The 14258-nt window shown below is 41.9% G+C and overlaps 1 protein-coding gene across 1 annotated transcript in view; it reads left to right on the top strand.

Annotated features, from left to right (window-relative positions):
- STK39 (serine/threonine kinase 39) overlaps positions 1-14258 on the top strand; it is a 228834-nt gene that overhangs the window by 154934 nt on the left and 59642 nt on the right. Inside the window, exon 15 of the mRNA XM_034642208.1 lies at positions 12371-12423. Coding sequence (XP_034498099.1) covers positions 12371-12423 — 53 coding nt within the window. The remainder of the gene's footprint in view (positions 1-12370; positions 12424-14258) is intronic.

Genomic DNA, 14258 nt, shown 5'->3' with positions numbered 1-14258 from the left:
TTTTTTTAAAGATTTACTTAGTTTAGAGAGAGAGAGCACACATGAGTGGGGGGAGGCACAGAGGGAGAGACTCTCAAGCAGACACCATCCACCCTCCCCCCCACCCCCGCCTAAGCGTGGAGCTGCGTGGAGGGCTCGATCTAATGACCCGGAGATCATGACCCAAATAGAAACCAAGAGTCGGTCGCTTAACCAACCGAACTACCCAGGCGCCCCCTCTTCATGCTTGAGTTTTTGAATTTTTTTTATTTTTATTTTTACATTATTCTGAATAAAAGCCCTGTCCCTAATCCAGAGTCCTAACAAGTGCTGCTTGACATGCTCTAATAAATGTCTCTTTTTGATGCCCATCAACAACCTATCAAATGCCTAGTAACAAGGTTTATTTTCTGTGCAACTGTGTGTTTTATAAGTAGCCATTTGCTGAAGTAATTTCAGGAAAGTCCAATTTGAGGATTTATGATGTCTTTGCCAAAGACAAAGGGTCACCCACACTAGACTGTAAATACATTTACTTATAGGCCATTTCTCTGAAACAGATCAAAAGAGAAAATACTTGCTCAATCTCATTTATCATTAAATTTAATCGTCTTAAGGCGCTCCGTGTGGAAAAGCCAGGGAAGATTCTGCTTTCATTTCTAACCTAGAGGACACTGGTATTAACACTTATTATTCATTAGTCCTTCACAGTTTTCTCCTTTATTGGGTGGGTATTTTAAACCAAGTTAAAAGTGATCATTTTCCCTTTAATTTTGCTAATTTTCAATATTGCTTTCGTGGGATATGATTATACATATAAATTGGTAGGGAAGTTAAAGCATAGTTCTTGCTACTTTTGTGATCACCTCACTAAAGTGTAAAGAATTCTATTGTAATTTGCTCACTTTATATTATTGCAGCTATACTAACCATGGCTAACTCTCTTGATTAGTAGCAGGCATTCTTTAAAACTTTTAAGCAATTATCCTTTTTCCCTTCTGAAGCAACACAGTTTTGTGTGTTGAGCTGAGCACATGTTCAATTTCTTGGCCAGATTTGGAGCTTCCTCTTGACATGGAGACACCCTGCATCTTAGCAGTTAGCCACCTCTCCAGGGGAGGACATAATCTAAGTCTGTCTCCTCTGTGTTCACGGCAGAATGTTACCTGTGCACTTAAGTTTTAGCTGAAGTGAAAAATCTATGTTTAATCAACACATCTGCAAGACTACCAGATGCCTTCCGACGCTAGTCAAAGTTCAGCTACAGAATCACCCATCATAGCCCTTGACAAAGACACTTTTAGGGCATCAGGAAGCAGTCCGCATGGGCCATTCATTTCTCCAGGTTCTTTGGGCTCCCTCTGTTGAGGTAAATCATCAGGAAACAATGTACCTCGGCTGTATTATTTCAGCTCCCCGCAGAAATGCCATCACTTAGGTAAGATTTAATATGGTGCCTTCAGCCTGTGGGAGAAAAAAATTTTCATCTTTTGCGCCACATAGTTGGAAGACATTTATATGAAAAAAAGTTTCTGTCCTTTACAACATGGAGTTGAAGACATTACTCAGTGTCCCTTGTAAAGGGGCTTCCATACAGAATTTCTCCTTGATATTAATGCCAAGGGAAAAATATCTGCTTTGCATGTTTCTTTTTTGATGAAGAACTGTATCATGCAATACTTTTTCCATTTTTTTTTTTGCCTGAGCTGCAAGCAAACAAAGCTAAATTCAGTGTTCAGTGGGAGTTACTGATGTCTCAAGTATATGTAGTCTCTCTTTCTCTGTTCCCTTTAATTTGTTATTGTTGATAATGTTCAGTTGAATATTGTTTTAACTTTGAACTACTTAACCATCCCTTTTTGCAAGAATTAAAACACACCGCAAAGATTGATTGTTTCCCATAATAATTAGAGATTGTAACAGTTTGTGCCTTAAACTTCGACCATCTTGAAACTTGACCCAGGAGTGCTGCAGATATGGGCAGCACCCCCCACTTCCCCATATTGCTCTCTCTTGATCTGCATAAACATACCTACCATGACGTGAGATGAAGAGCCCGGTTGAATATTTACTGAATCCACATCTTAGAGGTGCCCCTTGCATTTTTAGTATAACCTACTTAGCATGCTGACTTGGGAGGCTGGTGCATTGAAGAGAGGTTATCTGTCACAGAAACACTGAGTCCAGGTTTTCTGTAGTAAACGCTAACATACTCCAGACTTCCCCACGCAAGTGATGGTAATGAAGACTGCTTCTCTACTCCTATCTGTGGATTTCAGTCAAGAGACATACACAAAAACCCCTAACTAGTAAGTGTGCTTAATAATTTTTCCTGCTGCTAAAAAAATGTGAACTTTGATTAGACTGCAATGTTTCTACTTCTATCAGCTGTACGCCTGACTGTAGTTTTTTTTTTTTTTTAAGATTTTATTTATTTGAGAGAGAGAAAGAGAGCACAAGTGGGGGAAGGGCCAGATGGAGAAGCAGGCTCCACACTGAGCAGGGAGCCCGATGCAGGACTCGATCTCAGGACCCTGAGATCATGACCTGAGCCAAAGGCAGACACTTAACTGACTGAGCCACCCAGGCACCCCCTGACTCTAGTTTTTATGTGGTCACTCCATTTCTCTCTTGGCCTATCAGTAAAAATCAATTCAGTAAATATATTCACTGGACATTCTAAATGCTGAAAAGGACTGCCACCCATGAAAAGACAGTTCCATAAACTTGACAGGAAGCAGAGTCCTCACACAATAATCAATTCACTCATGATTTACCACGGTTGGGATGTAACAATCGATTTTGGACTGTGTAGGCAAAACATTATTAAAATTTTATGAATTAAGCTCTGAAGTAAATATGACAAAATGTTACCATTTTAAAAGTTCCTGGATGGTAGGTACATGTATATTTGTTTTATTACTCCTTGAACTTTCCTGTATTTTGAAGTGTTTTTCATGATTTTCCAAAGTCCACTAGAGGGAATAAAAAAAGAAACAAGTTTAGGCTAGAGAGTGGGCAGGGGGGGTGGGAAGAGGAGTCTACCTGGCCAGCATGTAGATTTTCAAGAGGTTTCTTTTAAAGGAACTTAGTTAAGATTATTTCCAGATGAAAACTACTTTTGTAGACAGTAAAGGCAGTTACTTATGATAACCTTTTTGCATATGATTTATTCATGGGTATAAGCATTGTACAGAGTGTGAGAAATTTCTTTGTGAGGCTCTGTGCACACACCTCTCATTTAGGTGTCAGCTGTGTGAAATCCTGTGCAGCCAGACTGCTTGTTCCGTGCGGACCGTAAATCTGAAAGGCCCTTCAGGCTGCTCAGTAACCTGGGGGATGCGTCAGAGTCCTTAGCCTGAGGTTTTAGCCCAGAAAAACCTGTAGAAAGCAGCGTGCAGGTGTCCAGTTCCTCAAGATAGATCAAGATACCTTGTTTCAAGAAAGTGTGTGTGTGCATGCGCACGCACATGCATGCATGCACACACAGTTGTATTAGTCACTGCTTATGTTTTCTTGTTAAAGGGAACTGTATGACTTCCTGATCTGTTTGTCGTTGATCATAAGCTGTGTGATGCTGCATGGCTTGGTATAGACGAGAATTCTGGATGCTATCAGCTTATAAATTTGCTAGGCCATAGGCACATTTTTGGGTGTCCGAAGGTCCAACCCTGAAAGGAATTTTCACTTTCACATTTTAGGAGACTCACCGATCCCAAAGGCTCTTTAAAGGCAAGTTAAATGCAAGGCCAAGGTGTGGGGGTGACGGGGTAGGTATGGGACTCACTCTCCTGGGGCATGGCTCAGGGTATATGGAGATCTGTACTTAGAAGAGAGCTTCCCTTTCAAGCAGGGCTTTGGGGCACAGTGCTGATGGGTACAGCAGTGGCTCTTAACCTTTATTTCTGCCGTCATCACCTCAGTCCTGTATAGAACCCATTCCCATCTGCAACCTCTCTTGCTGCATGCAGCATTTCTTAACTGCTAGGGGTAGGGGCGTCACTGAGGGAAAGAATTCTTTCTTTAGAGAGCGCACCTCAACTCACCCTGCAGTTTGAGAATCACCAGTTGAGAATAAAAGGCAGTCATCTAGAAGCATCAGTCCCAGGTTTGGGTGTCATTTCTGCCATAAATGGCTCCTAGGACAGGCCTGACACCTAGTAGATGATCAATACGTATTTATGGAGTGTTGAGTGAATTAGCCAGCTGTGTAATCTTAAGCAAGCCACTTAATCTCTTTGGCTTCAGTTTCTTCACCTCAGGAATGAGGGAAATGGATTATGTGACCTCCAGGGCTCCTGTCAGTTGTAAAATTATGTGATTCTGTGATTGGACCTTTACCTCAGAGAAGATGAATTTGACAGGACTGTGAAGAATGGAGAGAGTGAGAACCAAAAGAGGGGAAATGCTCCTTTCTCTGAATTAGACTGATATTTCTTTTTCTACTACTGCTTTTTAAGGACATCTTTACGTTGGGCTTTCCCCGGTACTTTTACCTCCTGTCAGCTGTCCTTCTCTGGGAACACTGTCAACTCTTTAAGGACTGGAACCATCAGAATGCCCGATCGCTCCGTGAGGGGCCCACAGGGTGTCTGTGCACAGCTCCTTTAACCCGGGGTGAGGGCAGCGTTGTTTCCTGTCTTCCTGCAGAGGGAGCTGGAGTGGAGGTTGGAGAGGGGAAGTGGCTAACTGAAGGTAATTGATGGCGCAGCTGAGCTGCAGAGCCTAGACGGACCTTCTCTAGTCCCGAAGGCGGTGTGGTTGGCTGACCTAAAGACTCAGCCCTAGGAAAGCCCAGAGATGTGCAGAAACACTGCATCCCGCAGCCATGGGCCTGGATGCAGGAGGCTGCTTTTTTTCTCTTCCTGAATCTTTTGTTTCTGGCCTTACACTTGTAGGTGTCCTTCGACTTACCGTTGCTTTGGCGTCATTTCCCACATCCCATTAAGTACAACGATTTTCTTCCTGGGCTACAACACGTTCATCTGCCAAGATTACACCCCGAGTATTCACTCCCTCAACCTTTCATGGCCTTTTCCTTTGGCCGTTCATCTGTGGCTCTGGCGACAGCATTCTCCGTGTGTCTGTGTGCGGTGTGTTTGAGTGTGGATAAAATACCCTTTGTTCATTAGATCGGTTATTCTCTTCTAGGCGCCGATAATGGTAACCGGCCTTTGGTCAGTGGTAGCAGAGTTTTAAGAGAAATGGATGATTTGAGGAATCTTAAGAAGGTATCACCCACAGCTCGTGGTAGTTGGCTGTCACCACCATTTGCTGCCATAGGGAGCAGAGAGAAGCGAATTTGAGAGGAAAAGTGATGCATTCCATTTTGTATACGCTGGGTTTTTTGGTGTCTGGACATTGCATGGAGAGATGCTGTGTAGACAGTTGATAATGGGTTTAAAGCTCTGGGGAAGTACCTGGGTTTAACCTGGGTTTAATGATGCATTCAGAATTATCCAGAAAGAGAAGGAGAAGCGAAGATGGTGGGGGCAGAACATTCACAGGGACAGGCAGACAGCAGTCGTTGGGCACACAGAGAAAGGGCAGAGAACTGGTGTGACAGTTTCTCAGAGACCAAGCAGAGGCACTTGACAAAAGCCAGACTTGTAAAATTTTCTTCCTTCCTTTCTTTTTCTTTCTTTCTTTTTCTCTCTTTCTTTCTTTCTTTCTTTCTTTCTTTCTTTCTTTCTTTCTTTCTCACTCTCACTCTCACTCTCACTCTCACTCTCACTCTCACTCTCATTCATTCATGTGACAGATGCTATCAGTGGATTCCTAAGACACTGTGCTTGGTGCAGAGGGGAAGAGCCGTGAACAGGGCAAGCAAAAGGCCTTTGGTCTTTGGGAACTTAGTGTCTAGTAGATGAGGTGGACGTTAAGGTAGTAACATTACGTTTGTACAAAATGTGAGTTACTGAGGACAGAACTAGAGGCGAGGAGAGCCTACCCTCTTCTGGCTGTCTTTACCCTCTTTCCTGGTCTCCCCCAAAAGAACACGGTTGGAGTCAGTCAATTGGAAGGAGAATGAGAATGGAGATTTGCTAGCCTGAGGGAAGCTGGCTCCCCAACAAGCTGCAGCTCCCAGGAGTACTTCTTTGTTCCCTCCCCACCCCCCTGTTTCCCTCTGTATCAGGCCTGTCCCACCAGCACACAAATGTTGCTTTTCTCCCAACTTAAAAAGCCCTCTCTTTACCCCACCTCCCATTGCAGCTATTTTTCCACTGCCTTACAGCTAAACTCCTCAAAAGACTTGCCCCTGACTGAATCCCTTTCCTCCCTCTGTCTCCTGAACCCACTGCAGTCAGGCCTTTGACCTCCCCACCCTGCTCCCCCTGCACCTTTGCAAAGCTGTATCTGGGGAGGGAGGGCAGGCTGGAGACTGCAACAAGGTGAGCAGGGGACAGTGCAGGACAGTTGAAGATGGGGAGACAGGTCGAAGCAGGTCTTGGAGGGGTCATGCTAAGGATTTTAAATTTTAAGAATACGGGGAAGGCACCAGGATGGCTCGGTCAGTTAAGCATCTGACTGTTGATCTCAGCTCAGGTCTTGATTTCAGGGTTGTGAGTTCAAGCCCTGTGTGAAGCTCTAAGCTGGGTGAGGAGCCTACTTAAAAAATAGAAAAAGAATACGGGGAAGAAAATGGAGTCTTTCAGCAGTGGAGTGGCCCGATCAGATTTCCGGATAACAAGCTGCCTGGCTCCTGTGCAGATGGTGAGCTTGACTGCGGAGAGACCAGTTAGGAGCATCTGCAGACTCAAGGCGGGGCCCCCAGTGGCTCCGGTTAAGGGTTGTGCACCGGAGAAGACAATGGGTAACATTCATTCAGTTCTAGATTTAGTTTGGATCTGCTCATCAGTTGTATGATTTTGGATATGTCCTTTATCCTTTCCGAGCCTCTGTATCCTTGTCTATAAAATAAGAGGGGCTAAGAGCCATCCCCACGTCGAGGGTTGTTTGGAGCATGGCGTGAGATAACATCAGTGAAGCACCAAGCACACGCTGGCAGACAGTAAATGCCATTAATTATTATTTTCCCCATCTCCCAGTTGAGGAAACAGATGACAGATGCCAAACAAGTAGCGAGTGGATTTGAATGTAGACCTCTGTCCCCACGGCTCCGTTACGTCCTTGGTCTGTGCCAGGCTCTCTGCTGGTGTGGAGAGAGATGCCCAGCAAGCTTCAGTGGGAGCCATAGTCCCTTTCTGTCCTAAGCCTGTGGGAAGAGACTTTGGTTCAATGCCAAGAGCAGGAAAGAAGCAAGCGGAACTAAAAATGATGTCCTGATTCTTAGCCCAGCCTGTTTGAAAATCTCCATCCTGCTCCCAATAGGGGGAAATATTCCAGGAGTCTAGGAGTGAGAGTCCTTCTGGACCTCCTTGGATACCAGCAGCTTCACCCTGACCTGAAATCTTAGGTTCAAATAAGGGAAAAGGGGATTGTCTGCTGCTTAGGAGGGAGGGGGCATGTCTGGACCCCTAGAAAATACCATACCTGCCAGTGTTACGCCAACTGCATCCTCAGCCTCAGAGCCTGGGGAAATGGTTGGCAATCAGCCTCACCACATGACAGTGGCACTCACGGTTGCTGGTGTCCTTTGACAACCAGTGGTATCTGGGCTTCAAAGCATTTGGATCACATCTGCTTCTTAGGTGTCGTGTGTCCCCATACGTTTTTTGGCGTGGGCTAAAAGACCTGATTGAGGAGCTAAGGAATGCACTAGTCCTGAGCTGGCATTTTGGCTTTGGAGTCCTCTAGGAGCAATAACTCTAGCAGACTGTCCTGATGTGGTACATTAAGAAGTACAGAAAAATTCTACCTCCTGAAAAATGCAGACTCTGACTGCGCAGGCCCGCTGCACCTCCATCACCTCTCACGTGATTGTCATCCCCACCCTCCGAGCCAGCTGCCTCATTGGATGGTTCACTGTGTCCCTTGCAGATGAACTGAATGAGCAAGAAGGAAGACTTTAAACATGACAATCTGTATCTCTGGGTTTGTCACTTTGAAAGGACATAGCAAATATATATGTGTTTATATTTATATATAGTATATGAATTTTACATCAAACCTGTATATTTTTATATATCTCGTGTGTGTGTGTGTGTGTGTGTATGTGTGTGTGTGTGTGTATGCGTATTTTTTTTTTTAACATGATTGAGCCTAAATTCCTGCCTGGCTTACCCAGCTGGTGCTGAGCAGTGGTTGTCCTCTTTAAATGGGGAAGAAGCTTTCCAGCTGGCAGAACACATCTTCCTGTTTTGTGTTGGTTTTTTTTTTTTTTTAACACTATACCTCTTGCTTTATTCATTGAAAGTTCCTGCAGTGATGCTTACAAATTGCTTGTGAGAGTATAAATTGGTACAACTTAGATGAAGGGGAACTTGACAATATCTATAAAAATTGCAAATGCATTTATCCTTTGAACAAGCAACTTCTAGAAATTTATTTTCATACTCATGTATTTGCAAAATGATATAAGAACAAGGTTATTCATTGAGCATTGTTTATAATAGTGAAAGACCAGAAACAATCTGTTCATAGAATGGTAACTGGTTAAAAAAAGGATATTGCAGACAACGGAATACTATGTAGCTACAATAAAAAGAATGAGAAAGCTCACTATGAACCAATAGGGAGAAATTCCAACGTATATTATTAAAAGAAAAGGCAAGGTGCAGAACAATGGATACAGTATGCTACATTTGTATTAAACAGGCTTAAGAAACTATGTGTGTATATTTGCTGATATACGCATGAAGCATCTTGGGAAAGATGTACAAAAACTTGTATCATTGAGGGGGACCAGGTAGTTGAGTGACAAGGGTAGGAGGCCTAGTTTTTACAGAATACCCTGTTGTATCTTTTGGGTTTTAAACCATGTAATGGTATCACCTATTTTAAAATATAACTATTCTGCCTGAGCCCTGTAGACATTTGCCTTTATGATGTAATATATACCTACAATGAGAAATAAGGCTTTGTACTTATCAAATTTAGGAGTGTGTTTTTTTTTGTTGGAGTGTTTTTTTGTTGTTGTTGTTATTTTGAGGATTGAAGGGGTTTTTTTGTTTGTATTTTTTCTAAGGATTTTATTTATTTTTTTTTAGAGAGTGTGAGCTGGGGCAGGGGACAGGGTGATGCAGAGGGAGAGAGAGAGAGAGAATACCAAGCAGACCCCGCGTTGGGTGCAGAGCCCAACCTTAATCCAGGATCCTGAGATCATGCCCTGAGCTGAAATCAAGAGTCAGACCCTCAACCAACTGAGCCACCCAGACGCCCCAGGATTAACAGGGTTTTTAATAAGAGTTATTGAAGGTAGCCTGGGTCTTAAAGCTGTTACTCTCAAGTTTTAAACATTTCCTCTATAAAGTTGCACAGATTCAGTTTCTGGCTTTAAATCATACCTATTTTCAGCTTCTTTGAAATCAAGAATATCCTGTGCCATATCAATTAAAGTAAATGTACTTTCAATTAAAGGTGTTAAGTATGAGTCTGAAAAGATTAATTCTTTATAAAAGGATGACCTTCAGTAGTTAGATCCAATTAGGCATTTTTCCAACTATATTTCAACCTGATGAGACAAGTCTACTACTCACAATCAATCACTGTGATCTTTTCAAAGGCAAGTATTTTAGGTTCAGAGTCGTAAAAGAAAGACTTGACTAGGCAACCTCCCTAACTCAAGCCATAGTTGATGTAGAGATGATGGGTACTGGTTATTACTTCTGTGGTATTAATACTTAATCAGGATGTACGTGATGATACTCTGGGTACAGTTCTTAAACCTCTCTTTTTATGGCCTTAGTAGCACAAACTAATTTAGACAAGACTGACCAAAAGAAAGAGAGGAAAAGAACAGTGACCTAAATTAGCATCAAATCAAATTCCTTTTCATTTTTTCCTCCTCCTATCATTTCATTATTTAAATACACTATAAATACTTGCTTTCCTAGTGGTCTTTTTTCCCCCTTACTGGACTCTTTTAGTTTTAATTCAACCTTTGTTGATACATAGCACGCAAAACCAAGGCTATTAAATAAATAATACTTGCTGATCTTTTTATGGTAATGTGAAAAATCTTGAGGAATAGTGTTTTCGCTCAAAAGTGAAAGGAATTGCGCTTTTCTATATTTGCATTCGGTATTTCCAATGTAGAATTGTTGGTCCTCAGTCTGGCAGTTTGTAAACTTGGAAAGGCCCCTGAATGTGCTCATCAACAAATAGTACCTACTCCGCATATCTCGAAAATTGATTGCTGGAATCAAATGAGATTTGATTCATGAGATTTGATATCAGTGTTTCTTAAAGTGGGGTCCGATGATCCTGGGTGGGGGGTGGTCCTTGAGTCCCTTTCAAGCAGCCCATGAGGTCAAACTATTTTATACAATAACATGAAGAAATTATGTGCCTTTTTCACTCTCATTATTTCAACATTTAGAGTGGAATTTTCCAGCAGCAGGCAACATGATATGTGATATTGTAGCAGATTGAATATAGAAGCAAAAATAGGAATCCATCTATCTTAAGCCAGACATTATAGAGGTTTACAAAAAAGTTTGAGAACTGCTGATGTATATGAAAGCACTGTGTAAATGTGTGGTGACTGGCAGATAAACAAGGCCACAGGCAAACAGCCCTTCTGCTGTAGGCACTGATTGCTCGGGGTCTGCCCCAGCTCCAGGACAGGGTCACTTAGTCTGGCATCCAAGATGATCTCTGAACCGTCTTCCGTTGTCTGCAATTCCATGTGTTGGTCCTATGTCTTCTTCTTTAGAGTCGGAGTGCACAATTTTCAGGCCTCAGTCCCGAAAAGCAGATGTTAAAAGAAGCCCAGCTTTAGCGTTGCCATTCTTCTCCACCCCCTCCCCTGCCCCGTCCCATTCTAACTCTGAGAGGAATAGTGACAGTCAAGGTGGGAACACCTGGGAAAAGATGCACAGTGGTTCAAGGCTCTTATGACTGTGGCCTGGGCTTGGGCATCTCTTGAATTCCTGACCCTTATTTCTCTGCTTGTGTGAAAGTGCAGACAGGCCAGATTCTCTAGGCATGGAAGAAGGACTTTTCCTAAATCAGTACCTTGCCTTTGTCATTTTTCTGGGCCTCCTGCTTTTAGTGTGGAAGGATGTCCTAGCACTTGAAGAACCAGCCTCAGGCTGGAGACCAAAAAGGGTCCAGAGACTGTGGCATCATGATGTGAGCCCTGTATATAGAGACAGGAGATACTACCCAGGGTTTTTAGAGTCCCAAACTGGAGAACTAAACAGGATTTGATCAGACTCTCCTGCCACCCGAAGGAGGCTCTTTGGGATGGGTATTCAGACCATGTCTGTATCTGTCTTGGACCCTTGGCAGCTGAGCAAATAGTTGACTGTAGAAATTACCATTTCCTGTTTCCTACTGCAGTTATGGTATTTTTATTAACGTTAACTGTAGCATCTGTTGAGTTACTCATAAAATTTTAGTGTTCTTATGAGAATTTAAAACCATTCTAATTATAACTCACTGCCCTGTATCATTACTTGAAGTTAATATGAATGAAAAACTCATATCTTAGGTATTTACTTCTTCCATATTTCCCTAGTATCAGTTTTTGGATTGAATATACATATATGTGTATATATTACAGTTTTATGTAAGCATTTTGTATTTTTAAAAAGTTTATTCAGTGGATAATTTCACAACATTCAGGGGGTCCCCCTCTATGTAGATAAATTTTTTTTAAAGATTTTATTTATTTATTTGATAGAGCACAGGCAGGGGGAGTGGTAGGCAGAGGGTGAGGGAGAAGCAGGCTCCCCACTGAGCAAGGAGCCTGATGCGGGGCTCAATCCCAGGACCCTTGGATCATGACCTGAGCCATGGGCAGACACTTAACCCACTGAGCCACCCAGGTGCCCCATAGATAAAATTTTTAATAACAAAATACATATACTTTTCTGGGCATTTTGTTGCATGATTTAATGCACAATGTTGTCATAAACTTCATCCTAGAGATTATCTTTCCTGTTTCACTTTGAAAAATAATTGATGAAATACTGTTTTCAAGAAAGATGAAAAATATATCAAATATTATTTATTCTAGACTAAAATCTGAAATTTTTAATTATGGAATTTAAGGTTATTGATTTAGTGTAGATCTTATGAAAGGACATTTTATTTTTGGAATTTTGTGAAATAAACATATTTATATAAGGTAAATTTAGTCAGTTAAATATCTCTCTTTATTATTGTCATAACTATCTCTTGTGCTTGATGAACAACTCAGGGTAAGCCCAAAACTGTAGATGCTGTCTACATGTTAGTAGCATCTTGTAGAAATTAGAATACATTTAGTTTGATTAAACTGTACATCATTGGATTGTAATGTGCTATGTGTTATGTGTTTCAGAAATTCCAGAAAGGAGCTTAATGACATACGGTTTGAGTTTACTCCAGGAAGAGGTGAGTTTTAATTGAAATTAGTATTTTATTCCTGCAAAGAGCATTGAAGAAATTGATTAAAAGTGTGTGGTGATAATTTGCTATTCAAAACTGCTTTCTCTAAAAATGAAGAAAGGAGGATGGAGGGAAGGGAGGGAGAGCGGAAGGATTTGCAGTAATTGGGGGGAATCCAAACTGGACCGGTACTGACTACATGAATTCCTGTGACATGCTGCACAGTTTATATACACATACACGTGAAATATGTTAGCTCGACCATGAAAAGAAATGTTGGCGTGGTGACGCAGGGCCTAAAGGACCCTGTGACAAGTGTGCTGAGTAGCATAGAGCAGTCCTAGTGAGAGGGGAGCAACAAATAAGATGTCACACAGAAAAGTGCTGTACTTGCCCCTCTACCCTTATCCACAGAGCTTGGTAGGAACCTTGCCATTCTTGCACCTTCAAGGCTGGACTGCTTGCCTTCTCAGCTCCTGGATGCCTGGAGTCTGTAGAACCCGGCTTCATTTCCTGGTATCTTTAGCACTTGACCAAGTGCCTGCTATGCAGGAGAATCTCAAGTAATTTTGGTTAATTAATGGATAAATAACGTATATGAACAGGCTTTGGAGTCCACAAGATTCGTAGTTAAGCAAAAATTGCTATTTCCACTCTTTAGTTTATAACCAGAACAACCCAAAGAGGTGAGTATCAGATGCTAATGCTGAGACTTCTTGTTCTCCCTGACCTCTGGTTTCAGATATTTGAATACATGGAAGTAGCCTCAATGTCTATATTGACAATCTTCTAAAATACATTATATTATTAAAATACAACGCATTAGGCTCATACACTTGAATATGTTAATATACATTAAGCTAATAACACTCTATTTTATGTAGTAGAGCTCCCTGTAAATTTTGATTTGATTAAATAAATCATATTTGCTAAAATTTTGAAAATCTGAAGTTTTCTAGTGTGATATCTGGTCAAGGGGTTACCTGCTTCAGCCTCCCTGCTGTTAGAAATGTAAGAAGACCCAGTCAGACGTGTTCAGGAGCTAGAGCAAACAGTGGGGACTTCAGGAAACCAGACAGTTCTGTCTGTTCACGTTCAGTTTTTAAAAAACAACAAAACCACTGCTGGCCAAACAGAACATGTTTCTGGGCCAAATGTGGGCATTGACTCGCTGGCCCTGATGTCTAGTCTCCTGCCAGCATAAAGATTTAATGATTCCCAGTATATTCGATTAAAGTAACATATAAAGTACTTGTTATAAAATAGAGGCAAGTAAGGCCCTGATAAATTTGCTAATTGATCTTTCTTTCTGGGAACATGCACCTTGGGCAGTTTAGAGTCAATCTATGAAATCGTACAATACCAGTTTGTATTATCCGAAAGTGCTCTATTTTGTCATAATATGAGAATATTGACCAGCCAATAGTGTGATAAAATCTAGTAATTATATGATAAATCTTTCAAATACAGTAAGTAAAAGAACAAATTCTCTCAAGGGTAGTTTTTTTTTTTCCATCTAATTATCTAAAATTGACAGTGGCAATAGAAATTAATTTGAATTTCAGGAGCTAACAAAGAAATGAATTTCCCAGTTGAGGATTTTGGGGGAGAAGATGGCCCTCTCTGCATCGCCTGGCCCTTTATGCTGGCTTTGGCAGCCTCGCTTGCCCTTGTGGGTTGAGTCTGCTTTTGTTTCCCAGATAGCAACTGTAGCATCGGCTTCCTGATGATAGCTGGCCTTCCCCGGGCAGTGAGCTCGGGCCCTTAGTAACGGAAACACCATGGATAGATCACCGTCCCTCTGTGATGCTGATGCTGTCTGCATTTCACATGCTGTCTGC

This window comes from Ailuropoda melanoleuca, chromosome 2, assembly GCF_002007445.2.
Source record: "Ailuropoda melanoleuca isolate Jingjing chromosome 2, ASM200744v2, whole genome shotgun sequence".
In the NCBI taxonomy this organism is placed as follows: Eukaryota; Metazoa; Chordata; class Mammalia; order Carnivora; family Ursidae; genus Ailuropoda; species Ailuropoda melanoleuca.
The sequence above is the reverse complement of the archived record's forward strand: the minus strand, read 5'-3'. Positions and strand labels throughout refer to the sequence as shown.